General features: G+C 37.0%; 1 protein-coding gene across 1 annotated transcript; it reads left to right on the top strand.

Annotated features, from left to right (window-relative positions):
* The first annotated feature begins 6,332 nt into the window (after positions 1-6,332).
* On the top strand, positions 6,333-23,049 carry LOC149556586 (Ribosomal protein S16 family protein). Its single transcript, XM_089830983.1, has 3 exons — positions 6,333-6,741; positions 6,826-6,871; positions 22,519-23,049. Exons 1-3 carry the CDS (start codon positions 6,606-6,608, stop codon positions 22,739-22,741), a joined length of 405 nt encoding a protein of 134 aa, XP_089687109.1. The 5' UTR covers positions 6,333-6,605; the 3' UTR covers positions 22,742-23,049.
* The last annotated feature ends 346 nt before the right edge of the window (positions 23,050-23,395 follow it).

Here is a 23,395-nt window from a genome sequence, read left to right on the forward strand (position 1 = left end):
GTTGGTTTTTTGGCCATAACTTGGGCATACAGAGGTCTTTTTCTAATCTGAAAGAAGTGTCGAAAAGCTAGTTCAAAGATGGAGACAATGGTGCTAGTTTTTTTTGATTCTGAGTTCATTTGACCTTTCAATTTTGGTGTTGAAGTAGAGGCTTCTGTTTCCCTCTTCTCTGCATCCAAAATCTAGGTTTCTTTCTCAGTTTTTATGCTTTCTATAGTTGTTTTCTTTGGTATTCGAGGGATATAATTATCTATTATGGAGGGGGCATTTTCTTTTCTGTACTTTAATTTAGAATAAGACCCTTCTACTTATGTCTTCTTCTCTCAATGGCGGACTCTTATGTCACCCTTACACCACACAACTACCATACTTGGAAAGGACAAATGACCAGATTGCTTATGGCAAAGGGATTATGGTCATGTCTTGATGTAGCTTAGCTAGTTCTACAAAGGCCTTATGAGCTTCTTATGTAGCATAATAAAATGGATGAGGCAATGGGCCTCATTTTAATGAATATCTCAGATGGGTTACTGTTTCACCTGGATGGTTTGAATACACCCAGGGCTATGTTGGACAAGTTTTCAACCTTATTTGGCACAATGAATCAGTTCAGGATTCTACAAATAGATGCAGAGTTTACCTCCTTGATTCCTGAATCATTTACCAGCATTGAGGATTTCTTAATGAAATTCAAGTCTCTTCGATCTATGTTATAGGTTGTTGGAAAGATAGTCTGATGATGAGTGTATCTTCCTGATACTGTCCAAGCTTCAAGGACCTTATCAAATTTTCACTTCTACCTTCTACTCCACTATGGATGCTCTAGGTGCACGACATGTTATGCCCTCTTTTGAGACCTTTTATGACTGGTTGACTTGTGAGCAATCAAAGCTCACTCAGATGGATTCTCTTACAAGTTCACAGTCACAAGCATTGATTGCCAAGCCACCTCAAAGCACATAGAAGGCGAAGAAGATATTAGATTCCTCTTCTCAGTACTCTACTGGCCCACCATCTTCTTCTAAGAAGGAGAGCTACATGTTCCTATTGTCAGAAGGGAACACATGATGAGTCACTTTGCTATTAGAAAAAGTTTGATGGTTACGAGAAACAGATAGCAGATTTGCAAGCTCTTCTTCAGAAGAGCAATCTTTCCTCTCCATCCTCTTCTGGCTCATAGGGGTCCACTTATCAGTCTTCTTCTATCAATTCTATAGCTAGACAATATCTTGGAAAGGGTCATGCATTATGGGCTTCTTTCACATCCCCTTCACAGGTCCCTTGGATACTGGATTCAGGTGCTTCTCACCATATGACATCTTTTCGAGAGATCTTCTCTTCTTTTGAGGCTTCTCCTATTCCCCATATTATCATTGGGAATAACACTATTATGACAGTCTGTGGGAAAGGCACTATATGCATTTAGGATGGCACATTCAATGATGTGTTGTATGTTCCATCTCTGTCTATAAACCTTCTCTCAGTTTATTAGATTTCTCACAATGGGGCTGGGAAGGTAGTTGAGTTCACTCCAGATTCAATTTTCATCCGAGATAGTATGATAGGAGGTATTGTTGCTATAGGGACAGTTGATCTTTCCACCCGTCTCTACTCCTTTTCACACTTTGGTCCACCTTTGTCAGAGCACGACTCTCCTCCTTTGAGAGAACATCATGTGGTACAGTCAGGTTTCTTGAACCTCTGTGTGGTTCCTGAGACTACTGTTGTGACTGCCTTGCCACCTCCTCTTGAGCTCTTTTCTGTTCAGCAAAGTTCTTCTTCAGCACTGCCTGATCCTCTAGCTCCATTCATTGAGCCACTAGGTGTAGTTGTTGAGGATTCTATAGAGGACATTCATCTCCTTTTTGATGACAATGTCCACACACCTGTCTTACCACTTACATTGGGGATTCCCTTTCAGGATCCTTGTGTTTACTCCTTTGAGCATCAGCTCAGCCTTCCAGTGACACCTCAACTTTTGAGGTTCCCTCTACGGTGTCCACTGGCTTTCACTCCTCTGCATTGGAGTCATAGTGGTTTTTTCATTGATACAAGGGTTCTTTCATTCCAGGGGGGCTTTGGAGCCTCGACCTTCTCTCACGGGGGGGTTGGCAGCATGCATTGTACTTATGGCTTTGAGAGAGTCTCTTAAGTCATTATTGTTTGTCTTTGTGTGCTTTTACATCTCTTTTTGGAGAGGAGTTTTTTCCTAATGGGTTTTCTCCTTTGCTCCAGATTATAGAGATTTCCTTGTATTAGGTATCTTATTAGGCCTTGTTACCAGGACCCACTTATTTTTACTTTCATAACTTTCCTTTGCTAGGAAAGCTTACTCCTTGCTTTCAGCTTAAGGGGGGGTATTAGAGTATTTTTCGCTTGTACTTATTAATTAAATCATATTGATTTAATTATATAAGTTTTTGTTACTCTAGTTACTTAAGCTTCATTTAGGTGCATTATTAATTAATTATTAATTAATAATGTGCAACCTAGCTTTTTCATTTAGGGTTTCTATCTCACCTTTATAAGGTTGAGCCTTGTACTTTTTTCATTATCTCTTATGCATTTTTCACATTTGAGAGCAACTTTTCTTCTATCTCCATTATTCTTCTCTCGTGAAAGGTTATTGGCTAATAGTTTCTTCTTAGGTTGTGTAGAATTGATATTAATTAATTCTTTCAATTCCATCACTATCAGGATTGTTATTGTTAGGGTCTAAGCTCTTATACTAGTTTTTGGTCCCAATCAGTATTGATGGGGGGGGGGGGGTGAATAAGTATGGATTCTCCAACTAGTATATTGAACTACTATTCCAAATAGACTACATAACAACCACTTAACTAATACCACAATGATGAAAGAAATAAGATAAAGGCATGTAATCTCACACACAAATGCATACATCAAATGACATGGGGTTTTGTATATGGAAACTCTCAATGAGAGGATGAAAAGCACAGTGGGAGTAATATACCCATGATCCCTTATAATGCATGTAAAGGGTTGCCTTGTTAAAGGCTACAAGTGTTTACTTCTAGGAACACATTATTTTAGGCATGTTTATACCTTATTAGGATTACAAAAAGCCTTTGAAAGCTACCTAGTTAGAGGATTTACAAAATCTCTTTCTAAGAGAAACCTTGTAAGATGGATTAAAAAAGCTTACTACTGAAACTTGCCTTGTTAAGAGCTTACACCAAAAAATGAAATTGTAAGAAAACAATCTATGATTAGAATTTTCTTGTCTTCTAGATCTCCATTATATTTTCTCAAAGATGCACTGATCTTCTTCCTCTCTCTTACTTGCCTTGTGAACCTCTTTGGTTCACTTTTGCTTGGTTATTCACAATAGCCTGTCTATTGTTTTTCTTCCTTCGCTACAACTATGGTCTCCTTCACTAGCTTGCACTCTTTCTCTAAGCAACAACTTGAACAACCACACCAACAACCTAATCCAATAATGAAATTTGAGTTCCTCTATACACTTTGTAATGTTTGGGTGCTACAACCCCTGAAAAATTCCACTTGATTTCAACTTTGAAATTTATACTTGAGCTATTCATAGAGAACCTGTGACACCTACTAGTAGGGATCTAGACTAGTAGACTTTCTAGTCACTCTGCAAATCTAGATGTAGCTTCTATCTTTATGTCCTTCTATTGCTTCATCCTGTATGTTTGTCACATCACTTTTTCCCATCTTTATGCTTGATCACATCATCAATGATCCTTTATGTTCGATCCTTGATTCACTATATACTTAACCTGTTGCCTATCCTGACTTCAACTATGTCATCATACATTTGTTATAACCAATATATTGTTCTATGGTGGTTTCACTAGCTTGCAAAAATTCCATCTTCCATTGACCGATTACCAATCAATGAAAACACTCTAATCACCATATATTATTGCAAGTGGACTTGCTAAGTCCAACAGCTTTTTAAGAGTTCTCCCATATTTTGGGCATTCCCTACCCTCATAAGTTTTTGCAATACCTAAAATGTCTTCTTGTCCTCTTTATTTAGTCTCATCCACATCGTCTCATTATTTATTTCTAGCTCCTCCTATATTAAGATGTTTTCTATAATCTGTGCTTGCCTGATTTGATCTGATTTGAACACACCTTCCTCTATGATTAAATCTTCACTAATTGGGTTTGTGACATCTATTATATTATAAATAGCTTTTTATCTCCATTGGAATACTATTTTTCTCTTGATTGGGTGAATCTTCCTCCATTATTTATGCTTTCATAATGTTGTTAACATTGGCTCAAGGGCTTATATTGTCACTCAGAATGTTGTCCTTGGCCTTTTTATCCCATAATGTTTTCCCTTCCCTCATCGTATGGTGTTTCTTTAAATCTTCATTAACTTTCTCTTGAACTTCTATTACTTATTTTATGAGACAAGAGAAGAGATTAATTGTTGGCTTCTAACTTTTTGATGACTTTATCTAGATGATCCTCTATATCTTTGTACATCAGTAATTCTTTATCATGTATTATTTTCTCTGCTACCTTGATTTGCTCAATTTCCCTAATGACCTTGCTTTTTTTTCATTTGAAGAGAAGATAGAACAATTACTTCAAAACCATCTCCTTTTTCCTACAAATTTGATCATAGTATTGGTGTTGTCTTTTTACATAATGTTTGGGAGATTGAAGCCTATCATTTCTAGAATCTTAATTGGTTTAATAAAGGCTTCAGACCAAACCACTCTATTGTTATCAATTGGACCTAGATAAGTCCTTAGGTTAATATCATATTCCCCAAAACCTTTGGTCAATTTGATCAATTTCTTTTTGCAAAGGGGATTAACCTTTACTAAAATTTTAACTTCTTGAATCATAACTAGCTTGTTCAAAGTCTATAAATGAGCCCGCATAATTGACTATTTATTTTAGGGTATACCATTTAGCAAGTTTCATTGGGATGTGGTTCAAACTAAGCCAAGAAGGGAATATTGATGGGGCAAAGCTTTGTGTATTAAAATTTAGAGACTGTTTAAAAAATATGAAAGGGTAACCATTGTAGTATCAATTTAACCTCATTCAAAAGAAAATTTTGAAGTTTTTATGTCTTAAATTCTATCAAAAGAAATTCTCTAGTTGTGTGAGTGATATGCTTACTTGGCAGTGGAAAGATTCTTTCCACTGATTTTCCATTCCTTCCATAGAAGAAATAGGGCCATTCCACATTGTCATCAATCCCATTTTTCTTAGTCTTTGATGGTATGGATCAATATTGCCTTCGATTTCATTCGAAGCCCTAGCCAGAATGACTTCCTAATGATTTGTTGTATATGGATTTGGAGGAGCAGGTCTTGATATGTTTATAGCCACAAGCCGAGATGTCTTCCTTTGATTGCTTGAAGGAGCTGGGTGGGCATTGGCTTAAGAAAAGCGCAGTGGATCCTTGTGCCATAATTTTTGACAATTGGCTTCCATTGCAAAATTAGGCACCAAAGTGGAAAGGGGAATAATCCACATTCCGCGTGTTCTTTTGGGCTTGGGTGCGCAAGATATTGGTTTGCTATCTACTTGCTTGAAAAAATTCGATGGTGGATTCACATGGTGATTGAATTGTCCATGAAACCCTAGTGGGTCATGCTTTTTGCAAGATCTTTTTTTCAGAGGATTCCTAGTTTAAAAGATTTAATGAGGAAGCCTAGATCTATTTCTGCCATTTTCCTTTATTGATGACTAGGTTCCATGCTTCATCGAGATGTTGTTGCAAAAGAGAATGACAAAGATTAAGGTTTGCAGAGTAGTTTGTAATTCACACTTTGTTCGTTGAATTGAATATCCAATTTAGTATAATATTATCAATTCATTTGTTATAATTATTAAGTTATTTATAGCACAATAATTATATAATTTTAAAATTAAAAAAAATTAATATCATTACATCTTTACTCTATGGATAAAATAGTATAAGGCACATGGTGAAACTCTAGTATGTACACTAAATGAAAGAATATGAATCAAAATTATGGAAAAATATGATTCGTAATGTATATGTCGAACTTTTAATTTAAAAAATATATTTTATTTATATTAAAGTATAATGATTCCTATTCTTATTTCTTCTTAATTTCTTAAAATCTTAATTTTTACACAAACCATTGTTAGAATTGAAACACTACATTTATTAGAGTTGAAATACAAAATTTTCTTTTAATAATACACATCGCTTACCATATTTTACGTAGATATTCTAATTAAAAGATCAATAAACAAGTAAAACTAAAATTCAATTAAATCTTGAAACATTTATATATTACGACACTACTTAAATAACATATATCCATTTAATCCTGAAATGTTAAATGGTTAAAAAACACCAAAAATAGATAGCATTTTTAGGAACTGAGAGCATATCTCCAAAACACTACATTCTTAAGCCTTTATTCTACGGTACATTTACAAACTCCATTTTAACAGTCAAATTCGTTCGCAAAATAAACAACTCTACCAAGATTTTGGCAGGAATGGTATGATCCACCTCTGCTTTTGAGGAGAGATAAATAATTAGCCTTAGTTGGATGCGCCTCCATTGACAGGTAGGGGAAGGAAATTGCGGTGAAGAGTTCGCAGAGGAGATGGGTGTTGTTCGTCTGAGGTTGGCGAGGTTTGGTTGTGCGAATAGGCCCTTCTACCGTGTGGTGGCAGCTGACAGCAGGGCTAAACGCGATGGAAAACATCTTGAGATTTTGGGTTATTACAATCCCCTCCCAGGTTTCTTCACCTTCCTCGGTTTCCTTTCATTTTCTTTTTCTCTATTTATCATCCCCTTATGATGATGGCGACGATAATGAACAGTGAAGGACGGAGGGAAGCGCATGGGTATTAATTTTGAAAGAACCAAGTAAGATTTATTCATCCTTTTCCTCTAGGTTCATGTTTTTTTTCTCTTTACTATAATTTTTCTCAAATGCGTTGTGCTTACTTGTTTACGGGGAAGCATTACTGGGAACTTTAGACCTAAAGCAGCTTGAACATTGCATTCCTATGACCTGCTTGATCCTGAGTTGGTTCATCAATAGTTATTTTTGTGGTTGGCGATGGAAGCAACCTATTTTCTGCGGTTTACTTTTGTTGCATCTAGCATATTTTGCGAGCCTCTTATCTAAACCTTTCATCAACCAAACAGAGTATTGTGAAATCGTGGCTACCAGGCCAAGTTTTGGTCAAGTAGTAAGCAACCACACATACAATTTGTAATGCTTCGTTGCAGTGTTTCTCCTAGTTTATAGGACAATGCAAAGGGGATGCAAGGAAGACAAATTTCTCCTAGATTTTTGGGGCAGCTGGGGGTGTCCTATAAACATGCACAACTGGGATTTGCACAAAATATACACAGTTAAATGCTGAGTTTGGAACACAAGAAAGGATAATTCAATTTTTAAATTTTAAGTGTGAATGATAAATTAAAATTATTTATTGCTCAATATTCAGTGCAAATGAAAAGTATCAGCAGAATTCAGTTACTGTGGAAAAAACTTAACAACACAAATCAAACTTTGCTTTTTTGATCTTTCAAACCAGGATGTTTTGGTCTATGGGTGTGAACCCCTTGTGGGGTTGAGGGGTAGTACGTGTGGTGTGTTCCCAGTTGCAATACAGGGCGGGTTCAATGGTAGAGTTCTCTCCATGATGCTCAAATTAAGGCCTTTGAAGCCACATGGACAGCCATGGTGAATGCCATTTTTCCTCTTCCTCCTTTCTTGCAAAATTAAATTGGAATGATGCATTTGACGAATGATGAAAACAGAAAAATGATGAATGTGACCATCAGTATTGGTGGCGAGATAACGTTTTGAGTGTTTTGAGACATTCCTCACTTTGGGGGACATATCTCGGAGATGTGTCTGGAAGATTATTAATTCTGGGACAGGGAGTTCTATCCCTGATATACTGTACCCAAAATGTTCTGTCCCTATATTATGTAGTCTTACAAGACACAAATAAACAATTATATTTCTTTCAACATATTAGAGTAGTATTGGGATGGGTTGCCTCACAAGAAGGCCCAATTCTTCACCTCCATGAGCACCACCTAGACAAAATGAGTGCTAAGTGTTCCATTCATTCTCATGAGAGATGGGTTCTTTTGAACCACTACTCATGAAACATGGGTCAATGAGTTTGACTCTTAATATACAGTTGAATCCTAATAGCAATATCTCAATTTTACTTGTGGAAAGTATCTCCTGCTTATAATTTTTGTATGTTTTTCTGCTGTCAAAATCAACTATGTGTTTTTTCTAAAATTGTTTGAGAACGGAACACCCTCATTTGATTCCTAGTTTTGGATTTGTAAGATAATTCTTAGCTAGTTGTACAGAGTTTCTATTCAAAAATCACCAATGTACTGAGCAAAGTTTCCTGTTTGGGGGATCTCCAACCAAGATCGTTTCTAGTGTGTTCTAGTTTGCACTTTGAAGAGTTGGTTTTAGATTCATCGAAACTTGTTTGCAGGATTCTTGCAGGATTGTACCAGTTTCAACTACTAATATGTAGCATGCACTCCTAATGAGTCGTACAACTGGGCTTTCACTGTAAGGGGTTTGAAAGACTTATATTATTTTTATTTTGCTGATAACTTCTAAAGCTTTCAATACAGTGCCAAAGCATAAGTTGCAGATTTTGGATGGATGTACCATTTCTAGGTAGTTGTCCACTTGCCTGTAGGGGCATCGGCTCTGCTGGGAGCCAAGAAACTAAGTTTGGGATCATATTTTTTGCTGGTTGGGGCACCAGTACCTGCTGGTTGCTTCCTAAGGCGTTAAACATTGAAAATTTGGCGATTTTATGTTAATATTAAGTCATCAACAATATTCAACTCGCCATTTCAGAACATATCATACCTGCAATGACAGATGCCCACTTCAATATTGGTATTCGATGCTTCCAGTGAGCTTTGGAGTGTAGTTGGGTGGCGGTAGAGGTCTATACTACTACTGACACCATTGGCTAGTGTTCTCTGATGGTATAGAAGGTGTTTTTAATGAATTTTCAGTGGTTGCTCAACTTGCTTTAACCAGCATTGAATGTATTCAACTCCTGCAACTTATTCCTTCAGGGCAATGAGGCATATAGAGTGAATACAGAGTTATGTCTTCCTTAAATACTGTTGGATGTGATGGTAGTGACATTGGTGAGTTAGTTGGGTTATATTCTGAGCTGTTTGGCTCATGACAGATAGCTTAGTCTTTTTTCAGACCTGTGTTGGTAACTAGATCAGCTTTGTAGAGATTTTCCAGACCTACAAACATGATACCAGCATTGCAAAGTGGTTTCAGACTTGTCTGCATTCATATCAGCTCATAAATCTCAAGTTTTTAAGAGATGCAAGACAGTCAAGGACAATGACTATTATGGTATCCAGAGACAGTAATCAGTGTTTATCTAGCCTTTCCCACTGTGAAACCTCACACAAATTAGTGGGAAGGCCCTTGCAGACATGTATTTCCATATTTTTAATTTGTAGGACTCCACAATGAAGGATGCACATGCAAGAGAGGGGTCTTCTCGAGTGGTTGGTGTTAGAGAGGGGTGAGGGGATCCTATACATCCTTTGGAAGTGGTTGGAAGTCACAGCAATAGGGAATAAGTCATGTGCAGAGGACTGTCTTAAATGCATTCACCGTTAGTCATAAGTTTACCCTTGCTAGATCTCTTCAAACGAAGTTTTGATTGGAGATCGAAGTGGGGAATATCAATGATGGAATCTCAAAAGGGCCCGTTTGGTTGCTGTTAATGCTGGGCTGTCAAATACTGGAATTTTGACAATTTAGGAAGTTTTAAATCTGGAAGATGATTTTGGGAATATGGTTGAAACTCTTTGGTTCACCTAGAATTCATAGTGAGAAGATGCATTTTCTGTGTTTGGTTCCATTGAACAAAATTTAGTTTCTGAAATTCATGCAATCATTGCAACTATGCGATCAGACCCATCTATGCGAGGATGATTAGAAATATGCTTTACAAATTGATCTGAACAGTGGGTATATTAAATGCTGAACTGGGCTGAACAGGGCTTGAAAGGAAATTTCTCTGCAGTTGCAAAGAATTAATGTGGAAGCCAAACAGTCAACTGGTTATAATCCCCATGAACTTGTTAAAGCTAAGATCAACGTATGTCAAGGAACTCAAATGCCCCAAATTCTGTATTCCCCAGCTCAAGTAGTTATTAAAAAGGGCGAGATATGTCAGAGAAGATGGCAGAGAAACTTCCGCTTTAGGTCCAGCTGTAAGAGCTTAGAAGCCCCACTGAGATAAGGGAGTGTTCCAGTGAGTTTATTGCAGGCCAGAATTAGATTTGTGATCTGGGGAAGCTGACCGAGGCCCTGAGGAATTGTACCTGAGAGCTCACTATAGCTGAGATCAAGGGTCTGTGAATTCCGCCATTAAAATCAGCATCAGAACCAAAAGTTGAATCCTTCTGTTGCTGTCTGCAATGGCCGCTAGCTCCATTCTGTAAAAGCCGAAAATGAAAAACGCTGACAACTTCTTGGATTTTTTTCTTTTTCAATGACTTCTGAAACCTTTTTTTCCCTGTTTTCTATAACTTCTGAATTCTGAAATCTTACACTGTAAATAACACACTTTGTTTCTATTTCTTGGCCAAAAAAACCAGATCATTGTTTTTTTATCCCAAATATGGAAACGATAATGTGGATTTCAAATATTTTAAATTTTACTTTACTCCAATTCCCATTTAAGTGGAATTGGAGTTGATTTTCCAATTCAACCTATTTAGATAGAAGATTCAAATGCTGGTTTTGGGGGTAAGTGGGAATTAACAAACCCACCAGATCAGTGTTTTCTTTATCCCAAATGTGGAAACAATAATGTGGATTTAAAAATATTTTAAATTTTGCTTTACTCCAATTCCCATTTAAGTGGAATTGGAATTGATTTTCCAATAGCACCTATTTAGATGGAAGACTCACATGCAATAACAAATCCCTATTCCAGTTCATGTTTTGAACACAAACATCGAAAAAGTCAATTCCAGAATTTGACAATCCCAATTCCAATCTAATTCCAGCAAACAAACTGGCCTTTAATGAAGTATTCCATACCAGTAAGCGTAGATTTTGGGAGTCATAGTGGTGTTGGTGTGGCCTTTGGCCAATGCTATTGACTGTTCCAAATTAGAACCGTAGTCATAGACCTAATTTACCAGTCATATATGTCACAAAAGGATTACAGAGGGAGCCCTCCGCTGTTGTCAACCCAAAACGGTGTTTTCAAATGTTGTGCAGGGTCCTACTAATAAGTTGTGAGGGTTAGAAATAGAAGGTACTTAAGTTTGGACCTTTTGGCCACCAGTAGGACAGTCCTAACAATTAAGGTCTACATTGTGTCAAGAGAAGTGATTGTGGGAATATTACAAACCATGAGGTTGTATTTGTTGTAATCGCTCAAGTCCAAAAACAGTATGCATGAACTGCCTTTGGATGTTGATCAGAGACCTTGTCATTGTGCAAGCCTATATTTAAAGGCCCAAGCTTATTAGAGGCCCTTGGTGGAGCCTAAGGGAAGTGAATAATTGAGATGGCCATATTTGTTTAACGCCTTTTGCACTTTTTATTTTGCCATTGGTTAAGTCTAAGGAAAGTGCAATATAGGTATAAAAGCTCTAACATTTACAATAGAAAGCGCCAGTACTTAAACTATTATGAGATGCAACAACTAAGTTTTCAACCATTTGGAATGGTTGTCCTTTACATTCATGACAGTAAGTAGAGGGCTTAGTGACAGCCAATAGCAAACTGCGAGTAAGTATGGAGCGGCTTTATAGATAAACAATTCAAGACAAAATACTTGGGATAATGAATGGTAAGTTTTACGAGAATGGAGGAAGTTCTGGACACTGAGGATCTATCAACCTGTCCTAAAGTTTTAGTCTGTTGATAACTTAATGATGAATTGCCCAACTTTGTCCTTTTGGGCTTAGAGAAAGGGGAATGGAGGCAACCCCTGATAGCAAAAATGGGAGAGGGGGAGAGGGGGAGGAAATAGATTCTGAGATTAGCAACTACCAAGGTAAAGGGAAAGGGTTTGAATCAGAAAGGCCCAATGATGATATAAGTAGGATTGTAAGGAAGAAAGAAGATCAATTATGCAGTCAGAGGATTGAATTGGAAGAAATAATGCTGAAAATTACTTAGGAGTAGATAGAGGGAAGTGATAGGGGCAATAGGTTACATTTAGAGGTTATTGCCCAGATTTTTGGTCAAGGGGAAGAGGTGGATTTTGGAGGAATGGAGATAGTTAGCTCAGTGGAGATGGCTAGAGAAACTCCCTATTCAATATATCAAGAGGTGGACGATAGAAGCCAGGAGGCAAACAGGGTTTGGAGTAAGGATATGCAGGAGAATATGTAATTGAGAAAGGACATAAAGAGACGTGAAAGATCTCATCAAGATGAAGTGTGGAGCTAGATGCAAGGGGAGCAAGTTTTTCAAGCAGGTTGGAGGACTGGTTATTCCAGATACTCTTTCAGAGGACATGGTAGATGGCAATCAGCAAAACTTAGGGAAAGAAGAGAAGAAATGTGGCAGACCATGGGAGATCTGGATGTCCCCATACAGAGTCACCCAGGAGGAGGATCTAAAAGTTTTGGTGTGGAAGGTAAACAAAAGGTTCCAGTCTTTAAGAATATCATGATATCCCTTATGTGTAACTTGGAGATTTCTTAGAAAGGTAATAGAGACAATGGAGGTAATAGTATTGTTTCAGAAATAGATTATGGTTCACAAGAGGAAGAGGGAGATGAGATGGGCCTCTTTGAAACCACAAGGATTGAAGAATGCAAGTCTGTAGAACAAACACCCTCATCTATATCCAAACCAAAAGTGGGATCATAGAAGAAGAGGGGTCCAAAAACTATCAAAATGAAATTGGCAATGGTTGGGAATGCAACTAACTAGACCAAGCTTTTGAGATTGGGAAAAGGCTATACCTTTTCTCGGGAGCAATGAGGCTCCTATTGTCCCCTGACAAGATTCGTTTGATCAAAAGATGTCTTGATCAAACAAGTCCTTTGAAAGAAGATTTAATAGGTGGTAGTGTAAAATGGTTGGATCCTTACAGGCTTTAGGGGATTTAAGTGTTTTGTGGAGTAGCACAACAATACATATTGAGGTAGTGAGACAAGAGAGGGCTTGGCAGTGGCTAAGAATGGAATCTAAGAAGTTGCACTTTCACTTTTAGTCATAAATGTGTATGGACCTAATAACTTGATCCTCAAACAAGCCCTATGGAAGGAGCTATTTGAGATTTTGAGGGTAATCTAGAGGAGCTCTTTATTTAAGGAGACTTTAATTCCCTCCTCAATCCCTGAGACAAGAAAGGAGGGTTGGGTTGGTTGAATAGTGTAGACTTCAATAATTTTGTGACAAATAATGGCCTTATTGGGCCCCCCTTAAAAATGGTGAATACACATGGATTAATAGGAGAGAAAGATTTGTGAATATTGCATAAAAGCTGGATAGATTTCTAATAGCAGGGGATTGGGCCACTAGTGGATGGGTGTACGGAATAAAGATATTGCTTACAATAGAATCAAACCATCACCCAATTACTCTTAGGATACAAGATGATGAGGCCCTTGAATGATGCCTTTTCAAATTTGAAGCAATGTAGTCCTAAGAAGAGGGTTTTGCAGAAATGATAAGAGAATGGTGGTCTTTGGCCTTGGAAAGAGTAGGTAATAAGGCTTTTAACTTAAAGAATGGAATAGGGTTCATTTCAAGAATATCTTTGTTGAAAAATTTAGATTGGAAGAGGAGATAAGATTTTTGCATGCGCATGTGATTGAAAATGGGATGGGTGAAGTAGACTTTGTTCTAGAACAAAAATTGAGTAGGGATTATGACGGGATCTTAGCCTGGGAGGATGTTTACGAAGGCAAAAAATAAAGGGAATTATGGTTAAAAGATGACAGAAATACTAAAATTTTCCATAATTTGATCAAGATAAGGAGAGCAAGAAATAAAATCTTTTCTATTAAAGATGGAAATGGTATAACTTTAGAAAAGGCAATGGACGTTAATCAAGAGGAAATCAGATTCTTCTCAAATCACAAGGTGAGGAGCAATGGAGAGACAAATCAGAAGAATGGAATTTTAGGAGTTATCCCCAAGTGCATTTCTGAGGCCCAAAACCAAATCTGATGAAGGAAGTCTCCATGGAAGAGCTAAAGGAGGCTCTAGTTGGGATAGGCAGTGATAAGGCCCTAGGACCCGATGGTTTCCCAACATTGTTTTTTTAATGTTTTTGGGAGGTGCTCAAATCTGATCTATGGGAAATAGTGGAAGAATCGAGGAAAGGAGGATTTATTTTCAAGGACTTTAATAGTACCTTTATCACATTGATCCCTAAGAGAGAAGTAATGAATACTTTTGAGGATTTAAGCCTATTTCCTTGTGCAATTACAAGGTAATCTCTAAGGTGATTGCAAATAGGTTGAAAAAAGTCCTAGATGTGCTAAATCTCCTATGAGCAGGGAGGTTTCTCCGTGGGTAGATCAATTTTTGAAGGAGTGATTATAGCTCATGAGGCGGTCCACACTATTAGACTGAACAACACATAACAAATTATGGTGAAATTGGATATAAAAAGAGCTTATGATGAGGTGGATAGGGATTTTTTGGCTCAAGTTTTGTAGAGGTTTGGTTTTATGGGGGATTGGATTGGATTAATTGAATTTAGACTCGAGATTCTTTGTGTTAGTAAATGGAAGTCCACAAGGCTTTTTTGAAACAAAGAAAGGTATAAGACAAGGGGACCGATTATCTCCTCTTTTGTTTATCGTCATAGTAGAGGTTTTGGGAAGAAAGGTTTGTGGAAAGGTGTAATTGTAGCTGAGGGGGTGGAGCCTTTGTCACACCTTCAATTTGTGGATGACACCTTTTTGGCAGGGGAGGCATTAGAAAGGGAGGCCAAAATTATGAAGAAAAGCCTTGAGTTCTTTGGGGCAGTCTTAGCCGCTTAGGACAATTCATAAATTGGAGGAAATTAGAGATCTTTTTCTTTAATACTCCCAAACAAAAGCAAACAAGAATTTGTAGAATTATGGAGATGAAGGCTGTGGCTCTCCCAAGTAAATATCTGGGAATCCCCTATTCCAAGAAAGGAACAAGGCATAATTCTAGAGGGAGTTAGTGGATAGTTGTTTGAAGAAGATGGAAGGTTGGAAAGGAAAGTGGTTAACATCTGCAGGGAGGATTTTGATGTTAAAAATAGTTATCTCAACCTTCCCTATCTTCTCAATGATGTGCTTGGAGATACCAAAGAAAGTGATCAATGTTATCAAATAAAGAATGAGGAAGTATTTTTGGAATGGAGCCAATGAGACCGAGAGGATTCCCCTACTAGCATAGGAGAAGATTTGTAAAGGAAAGATTCAGGGTGGGGCAAATTGAAGGGTGTAGGAGTTGATGAACATTGCTTTGGGGGCAAACTTGGTCTAGAGCATGTATAAGCAATTGAACCAAATGTGGATTAAAATCACGAGTGAAAAATAGTTAGACTCGGAGGAAAATTATAAAATCCTAATAGTTGGGGACCCTTCTAGAGGCTCAACAATTTGGAATTTTATTTTGAAATGCAGAGTTATTTTAATTGATCGTTTAATATGGAAATCAAGGAATGGAAGAAAGGCAAAGTTTTGGGAGGACTCCTGGTAAGGTCATCCAAAGTTGGATACAAAGGAGATGAGAATTATCAAGGATCATTTGTGTAATCTATGGGGGAATAAGGTCAGAGATTATGTAAGCTTAAAAAAAATTGTTTGTGTTGAGGAGTGGGCTTAAAAGATTTGGCTCCAATAGGTTTAAGTGAGCAACAAATTCACAAATGGAGGCTTTGCTCAAGGGTCAACATGTGTCTGTGGGAGAGGGGGATGATATGTTAGTTTGGTGTGGGCCTGTGTCAGGTAATTACTTGGTGAAATTGGATATCAGCTAGTGCTTTGAGGCAGGGGACCTATGTTGGCATAAGGATGGTTACCCAAAGCATGTATTTTATCATGGCTAGCTATTCAAGGTAGAATTCTGACAAGGGAAAGAAGGAAAAAGTATGGATTTGTTGGGCCAACTATATGTGTTATGTGTGAAAGTAATGAAGAAAGTGTGGATCATCTTTTAGTTCAGTGCAAAGTGGTAGAAGAGTGTTGGGATCATGTGCAAAACAAGATGGGATGGGTAGGCCCTAAGGCTCCTACAGTGAAAGGCATTTTTGTGGACTGGCCAAGGATGAATTGAAAATCTACTATGGAAGGAGCAGAATAGGAGAACCAAGGATGAATGGAAAATCTACTATGGAAGGAGTAGAATAGGAGAATATTTCAAGGTAAGAAAGAGTCAACGAGAGGCTTCTAAAGAAAAATTGAGAAAGCAGTTGAAGAGGTTGGGAATGTGGCTACAAAGAGGCAACGTTTGCATTTTCCTTACATAGAGGGAGAAACATATCCAAAAAGTATGGCCAAGAATCAAGTTCAAATCAGTCGGAGGGGAATTACTTAGAAAGCATAAGAAAACAAAGGAATTGAATGGGACCTGGGTAAACCTTGAGTAAGGGTGAATAAAGGTGAACTTTGATGGGGTTGCACAAGGGAATCCAAGGCCATCAGGGGCAGCAGTAATTGTGAGGAATGATCATAGGAAGGCGCTAGTAGTGGTAGCTAGGAAGCTTCATCCAGGGACCAAAAATGTTGTAGAAGTGAAGGTGACAGCATTAGGGGTAAGGGTTGCATTTGCTTTGGATATTACAAAAATCCATTTGGAGGGGGATTCATTCCTAATTATTCAAAGTATTAGTAATATGAGGGAAAATGCTTGGCACTTGAAAAATTGTTGATGTTCTCGGATTGTTGCAAATGTACTAGGCACTGCCATATTGGTATGCGTTTTCCAAATGCAACAATCACTTACATTTATATTGAGTGGAAGCCATGAATAGACATGTCCCTTCATGGGACATGTCTATTCGCTAATCAAATAATTTTATATAATAATATATTTAATCATATATATATATATATATTTCAATTATATATATATATATATATATATATATATATATATATATATATATATTTCAATTATATAATTATATATATGTTTATTTGACAGAAGCTATCAAACATCAACACTCCCTATTAGCTAGGGAGGATAAACACATATTACCTCTTCTAATATCAAGTTAGCAAGATTAAGGATACCTTTGATCAAAAGATATTCATCATTTTGACATCACATTTGATATCAATAGTATTGGTCTCCTAGAATATCAACTTATGATATTCATCAAATACTCAAACATGTTTGATATCACTTCTGATATCAAGAGTATTGGCCTCCCAGAATATCATTGATATTCAATGTTCACCAATTACTCAAAAAAGTTTAATATCACATCTGATATCAAGAGTATTGGCTTCCTAGATTATCAATGATATTCACCAAGTACTTTTTGAGTAATGGCCTCCTAGAATGTTGAGATGCAAGTCATTCACCATATATTTAATTTGTTTGATCTCATAATACAAGTTATTGTAAGATCGTCACCTTACAGTAGCTTCTGCAAATACAAGTGACATCATTTGGAAGTTGTCACTTCCTCATGATGTACATAGGGGATAGGCCCATTAAGGTCATACAGTCACACACAAGGACTTTCAAACTCCCTCTGATAATCAATTATCTAAGCTCCTCAACCAAAGTTCCCTTTGATGAAGAATCCACTGAGCTCCTCAACGAAAGTTTCCTTTCATGAAGTGTCATACTCCCTCTAAATTTGATACCAATCCTTGTTTTCCCACAGTCACATTCTTGGAGGAAAAGATCAAGGCAAATAGCTCTTTTATATATATATATATATATATATATATATATATATACACATTTATATTAATAACAATAAAATATACCTGTCCACCATATCATGGCAAGGCCCATGTATAATTCAATTCATTTGCCACTTATTGGAGTTCCTTGTTACTCAAGCCCATTACTTATGCAAGTTTCGACCTGATTCACTTTCCTCTTGACCTCCATGTAAGATATTTGGAAGTGCTGCTGCTTATTTGGTGAGTTTGACCCGAATATTTCTGACTCAGGGGTATCCACGTGTTTCCATGGTCTGAACATCTTGTTTGATGTGCTTGCATTTCGTGAGTCCTTCCTTGCTATTCACTGTATGGCTGTGTTTTCCAAATGCAACAATCACTTACATTTATATTGAGTGGAAGCCATGAATAGGCATGTCCCTTCATGGGACATGTCTATTCGCTAATTGGATAATTAATATAGTAATATATTTAATCATAGATATATGTGTATATATATTTCTCTCATATATTTATATCTCAATTATATAATTATATATATGTTTATTTGATAGAAGCTATCAAACATCAACAAAAACCATATAGAGGAAATTTAGTGAATGTTGGAAAGATTAGAAGCTTTCATAGTTGCACATGTTAGCAGAGAGCAGAATATTGAGGCATATCAACTTTCTAAATTAGCAATGGGATTAGTTGATGAAGGTGAATTTAAGTTTGAAAAATTAATATGAAATCAGGCAGGCGTGAGTGACCATTAATGAGATGTTATTAAAATTACATTTAAAGTTTTCAATAATAATGGTGTTTATAAGGGCAGCGGTCATCATTTAGGTTTATTGAGATGGGTGTTAATTTAGGAATGATTAGACAATTTACAAGCAATATGGCAAGCCTGAGTACAAGGTGGCAGGAAAAGGTGACGACATGAGTATGAAAAGACTAGGAACCTGGATTTAAACCAGCTTGAGTAATAATTCCATGGAAAGGCTTGATCTTATAATCAAGTCAAATCTATGGAGACTTAAAAGCCAAGCTTTTTTTTTAAAAGATAGAAGATTGAGACTGAGAAGAAGTCATGGAAGCAATGTTTACATTTAGAATAAGGAGGCAATAGAAAGGCCTCTTTGGACCGGTGGAGGATCATAGATTGAAATTGCTGCTAAAATGCCTTTCTAGATAAGTGAAGGGCTGTGCAAGCAACCTTGGGAGGTTTATTTCAAGGAGCCATGGACAGGTGGACACTAAATTTAGACATATCAGCACGAATTTTGGCGTGGGGTTTGGAAATTGCTGAGGAGTGAATTAAGTGGGTGCTGAGGTCTCTTTTCTATAATGGCCTGATTGTTGGCCTAGACTCTCTGTAGGAGTGGGCATATCTAGGGATTGGTTTTGACTATAGTGAATGTTATGAAGATCCTAAGGAAGCGACTGTTATGGGCTCTGTTCCTCTAAGGTGGCCAGTGAGGGTAAATCAAATTCAATTTGAGAATGACTACACCGAAAAGATTAAAGAAGAGTGGAGGAAATTGAAAGAGGCCATTGAAGCTTACTAGGAAGCAGGAGGAAGGTCAAGGCCGAGGATTCCACTTCACTTCCAAAGGCGCCAAAGATTGTTTCGTGTGATGCGGGATCGTGTTTGAAGGTTTGGGTGATTTGATTTCATAATGTGGAAAGTTTCAATTTTTGTGATAATGGGTGAGGAAGCCCAATGAAGTTTATGCCATTGGAGATGTGTGTGAATGACATTATGGAGGAGGGCAGAATTTTGGTGAAGCCACAAGTGCAGATTTTGGTAGAAATGGCTAAATGGCATGATTTTTTGGCTACTGGTTAGAGGGAAAGAATGACTGAAGGGTACAACACCAACAGATGATGGTTTCAGGATGGAGGCTTGAAGATTGCAGAAAACTGAGGACTGCGTAGGAAAAAGATATATAAATTGTATAAGTCTATTATTTTGTAGTAGGTAGTCTGTAGAATGATAGAAACTTATGTTTTAACTTTTTGATAATGGCTGTAATAGTCGAATGCAGGAAGTGACAGCAGTGTAGGTAGAAGGGATTTAGCTGCTGTTTTATGTTTTAAACAATTATGGACTTTGTGTGATTGCTTTAATTTAATTAATATAAAAAACTATCTTACCAACCATATATATCTTGGATAATCGAATGGAAGAACAGGAAATCATACATATATTCCTACGGATCACAAGGATGTATTAAGCATGTTGAATTAATAAATACCTCAAATTAAAACCACAACCATAAATCTGTGTAGACCATAGGACAGGAAATAGAAGAAAACCAGATATCGTTCGCATGATGGGACCTCAACAATGTAGTTTGCATGAGCATCAGTACCATTGAATGCTCACTGCAGCAATTTCTAATGGCTCCAAATCATATCCAAGTGTCCTCTTATGTGCATATCATTTTGGGAATCCAAATATTAATAACATTTGAACAGGTCCATAGGTAATTGAAGTCGTTGAGCTAAACATATATTCCAAACAATCTTAGTTTGAGACAAGACTACATGTACTGCTCGTTTGTGCCCCAGAGCGTGCAGGTATACTATCTTGATTCTTAACTTTTAAGGAGACCGAGAAGGAGATTACAAGTGAGATCATGGATAATGAACAACAGAACAAGGAATGAAATGTACCAATCTTGTATATTCTAGCAATAGACATGTCACTGTACTGACATAGTTGCGAATCATAGTTTGCTACGTATCACAACACTCTCTTTGGAGATACAGAAACATTTATTGACAATATTGAGAACTCTGTATTGAATTCAGTCTCAGGCAACCTGTGATCAGGTAGACCTAATAATTGTTGATCTTCAGTCAACTCATTCTTCTTGTGTGCTTGCCACATATGATGATACCGATCTGTAGATGCTTTGTGAGCATATTATAAGGATTGAGTTTGGAAACGAATTGTGATAGATATAATTGCAAACTATTGAACAAATCTAATTGCATGGGGACATCAAACTGAGGAGGGTTGCAGTCCCAGAATTGGAGTTGTGATAGAAATATTAGCCCTGTCTAATTCCTTTCAAATCTCATTAAGCATCACTATATTCTTGTGATCGATCATGCTGAAGCTAAGGATAGTTCTGTTCTGGAGATAAGCATTTCATATTGTTCCCAAGTCCTTGAGCTATCTTTTCTTGTTTGGTGCCTTATAACCTAAGCAATCCCATCATTGGATCATGAAGAAGGTTTGGATTAGGAGTTGCTTCCAGAAATAAGTATGGGGATCTTCCTTGCAGTGACATTGAGATTGCTCATTGAGGTTGATATAGCAACAAGTTGTTAATCCCTCAATATTAAAATCACAACCATTCTTTGATAGCAACGACCTGTAGATTAGTCTTCGTGACAAAACATCTGAGTCGACCAAAATTTTTAGCTCAAAGAGACAAGGATATTGATGCTCGTTAAATAAAAAGAAGTCTCTTGCAATTGAATTTTAAGAAATCAGTCCCAAGATCCCATAGAACCGTAGAGGGGATATTACAAGGCTGGAGGGTGAAAAAGCATAACTAGTGGATGACATTTCTTCTCTCTCTAACAAACAATTAGAGGTGTTCGTGTGTTAAGTGGGTCCCCATTTCATGTAAATATCATTAGTTTAAATGACTATAGTCACTGACTCCATCTCAAGTAGTAAACACATGGATTGAATACCATAAGAATTAAAATTCTAACTAAAAGATGCCTTGAAAGACTTAGATATGTGATGAAGTATATATGATTGGTTCATAATTGGTTTAGCCCCATTCGTTGGAATGCTGAAGTCAGGGCATGGAATAAGAGGCTCAAGGTGAAAAACCTAAAGTTTTTTTATAATGGATTCCATGCATCATGGTAACTGAGAAACACGTCTCCCACCACCTGAAATGTGTCTTGAAGAGAGAAATGCATTACCAGTAAGACATCACCATAAACATCCAATTCTTTTGGCAGCCGTCTCCTGCCATCTCCAAAGTCTCCCGACTGGGAATTGATGTTTCCCATCAGAGAACGTAGGGCAGAATATGTTAAAAGGCCAAAAAGGAAGGCAAATAAATAAAATAAAGCTGCATAATGTTTCATATGGATATTTTGGATGATACAAAAATCTATGCAAATTTACAGTGACCAGATCTATTAACAATGTAGACTTTTTGGGATGGACAAAAACAGTTGTATGACTAAATGCCTGTCATTATAAGGGTCTAAAAAGAAATTGCCTTTACGATTTACTGTTTTTTTATGACTGATTTGCTGTTGTTTTCAAAGTTCTATGTTATAATATTTTCTGGAAATTATAAAATTATATTAAAAAAAGCTGGCATCTCAAGTACCCCCGTCTCCTATTAATAAAAGTCAGCCATACAGGTACCTGTACTACTCTGGCGTCTACAACCCACCCCATCTCCTATTAACTATGCCTTGCATATATCTGAAGATAGTATTTACTATTACTGCATTTGGGTTGTTTATTCATATTCCATTCAATCATACTGTTTGCATTCTTCACAGTGGTAGCCTCATTTATATCCATTTTAATATTTATATTTTACATGCAAATTTTTTGCAGCAATAGAATTTAACTCTTTGAAAGTTTATTTATAAAGGTTTGGATTTTTTGGCAGGTACTGGCTGTCAGTTGGTGCTCAACCATCAGATCCAGTTCAACGGCTTCTTTTTAGAGCAGGACTATTGCCGCCACCTCCAATGTTAGCTATGCAGCGGAAAGGTGGCCCTCGTGATGAAAGACCAGTTGATCCTTTGACAGGCCGTCCAATGGTCCCCGAGGAAGATATAAAGCAGATATCTGATATAAAGGATGAAACTTCCATTTCAGAGGAGCTTTAAATCTTGCTATTGTTTTAGCTGGTTTTATGAAATTGCTCTTAACATAGATCTAGTTAGTTTATTGTCCATGGAAACTAAAATATAGTCTACCCACTATTTGTTTTTATAGTTTGCATATTTTTAGTAGAGTACCATAGCAAAGACTGGGCTATATATACCATTTCAAAGTGGGGTGGCTAGTGAATCAGCGAAGTGTGTAAAGTATGAATATCTTGTGGATGGAAAATTTTGTTTTCCATGGTAGATAACATTGCATAAGAAAATAATTTTGTCAAATTAATAAAATACAGGCTAATTATGGGTCGTTACAGGTGAGTTGTTTGCGATTTGAAGTTTATCTTTATTTACCTAGCTAGCCTATAAACTGCTTATCAATAATTTTACATGCAAAAGTTACATTTATGTAGAATCTACTGACACTTAAAGAGTGTTCCTTGCCAAGACAAAACTTATGATCTTTAGCACAAGATTGTTAGGAAACATTTCAAAGTTGTTTTCATTGATTTTTTTTCTAGGATAATAGCTATCAGAATCTACATGTGAATCTTGTGTTTGGGATTGATCTCTGCTTTATATTTGCAATCAGTTTCTTAGAGGTGCTCATGCGCTAATTTTGCTATGGTTAGGTCTGTTTTAACTTTTATCCCCTTCCTG

This window comes from Cupressus sempervirens, chromosome 5 (genome assembly GCF_028749045.1).
Source record: "Cupressus sempervirens isolate cs-2001-9-10 chromosome 5, ASM2874904v1, whole genome shotgun sequence".
NCBI lineage: Eukaryota > Viridiplantae > Streptophyta > Pinopsida > Cupressales > Cupressaceae > Cupressus > Cupressus sempervirens.

What these genes read in the sequence shown, in the direction of transcription:
- LOC149556586 (XM_089830983.1), top strand. Translation starts at nt 6,606, where the DNA reads ATGGGTGTTGTTCGTCTGAGGTTGGCGAGGTTTGGTTGTGCGAATAGG. An exon ending in TTATTACAATCCCCTCCCAG is followed by an intron (nt 6,742 to 6,825) that starts GTTTCTTCACCT and finishes GATAATGAACAG; the next exon opens with TGAAGGACGGAGGGAAGCGC. An exon ending in ATTAATTTTGAAAGAACCAA is followed by an intron (nt 6,872 to 22,518) that starts GTAAGATTTATT and finishes ATTTTTTGGCAG; the next exon opens with GTACTGGCTGTCAGTTGGTG.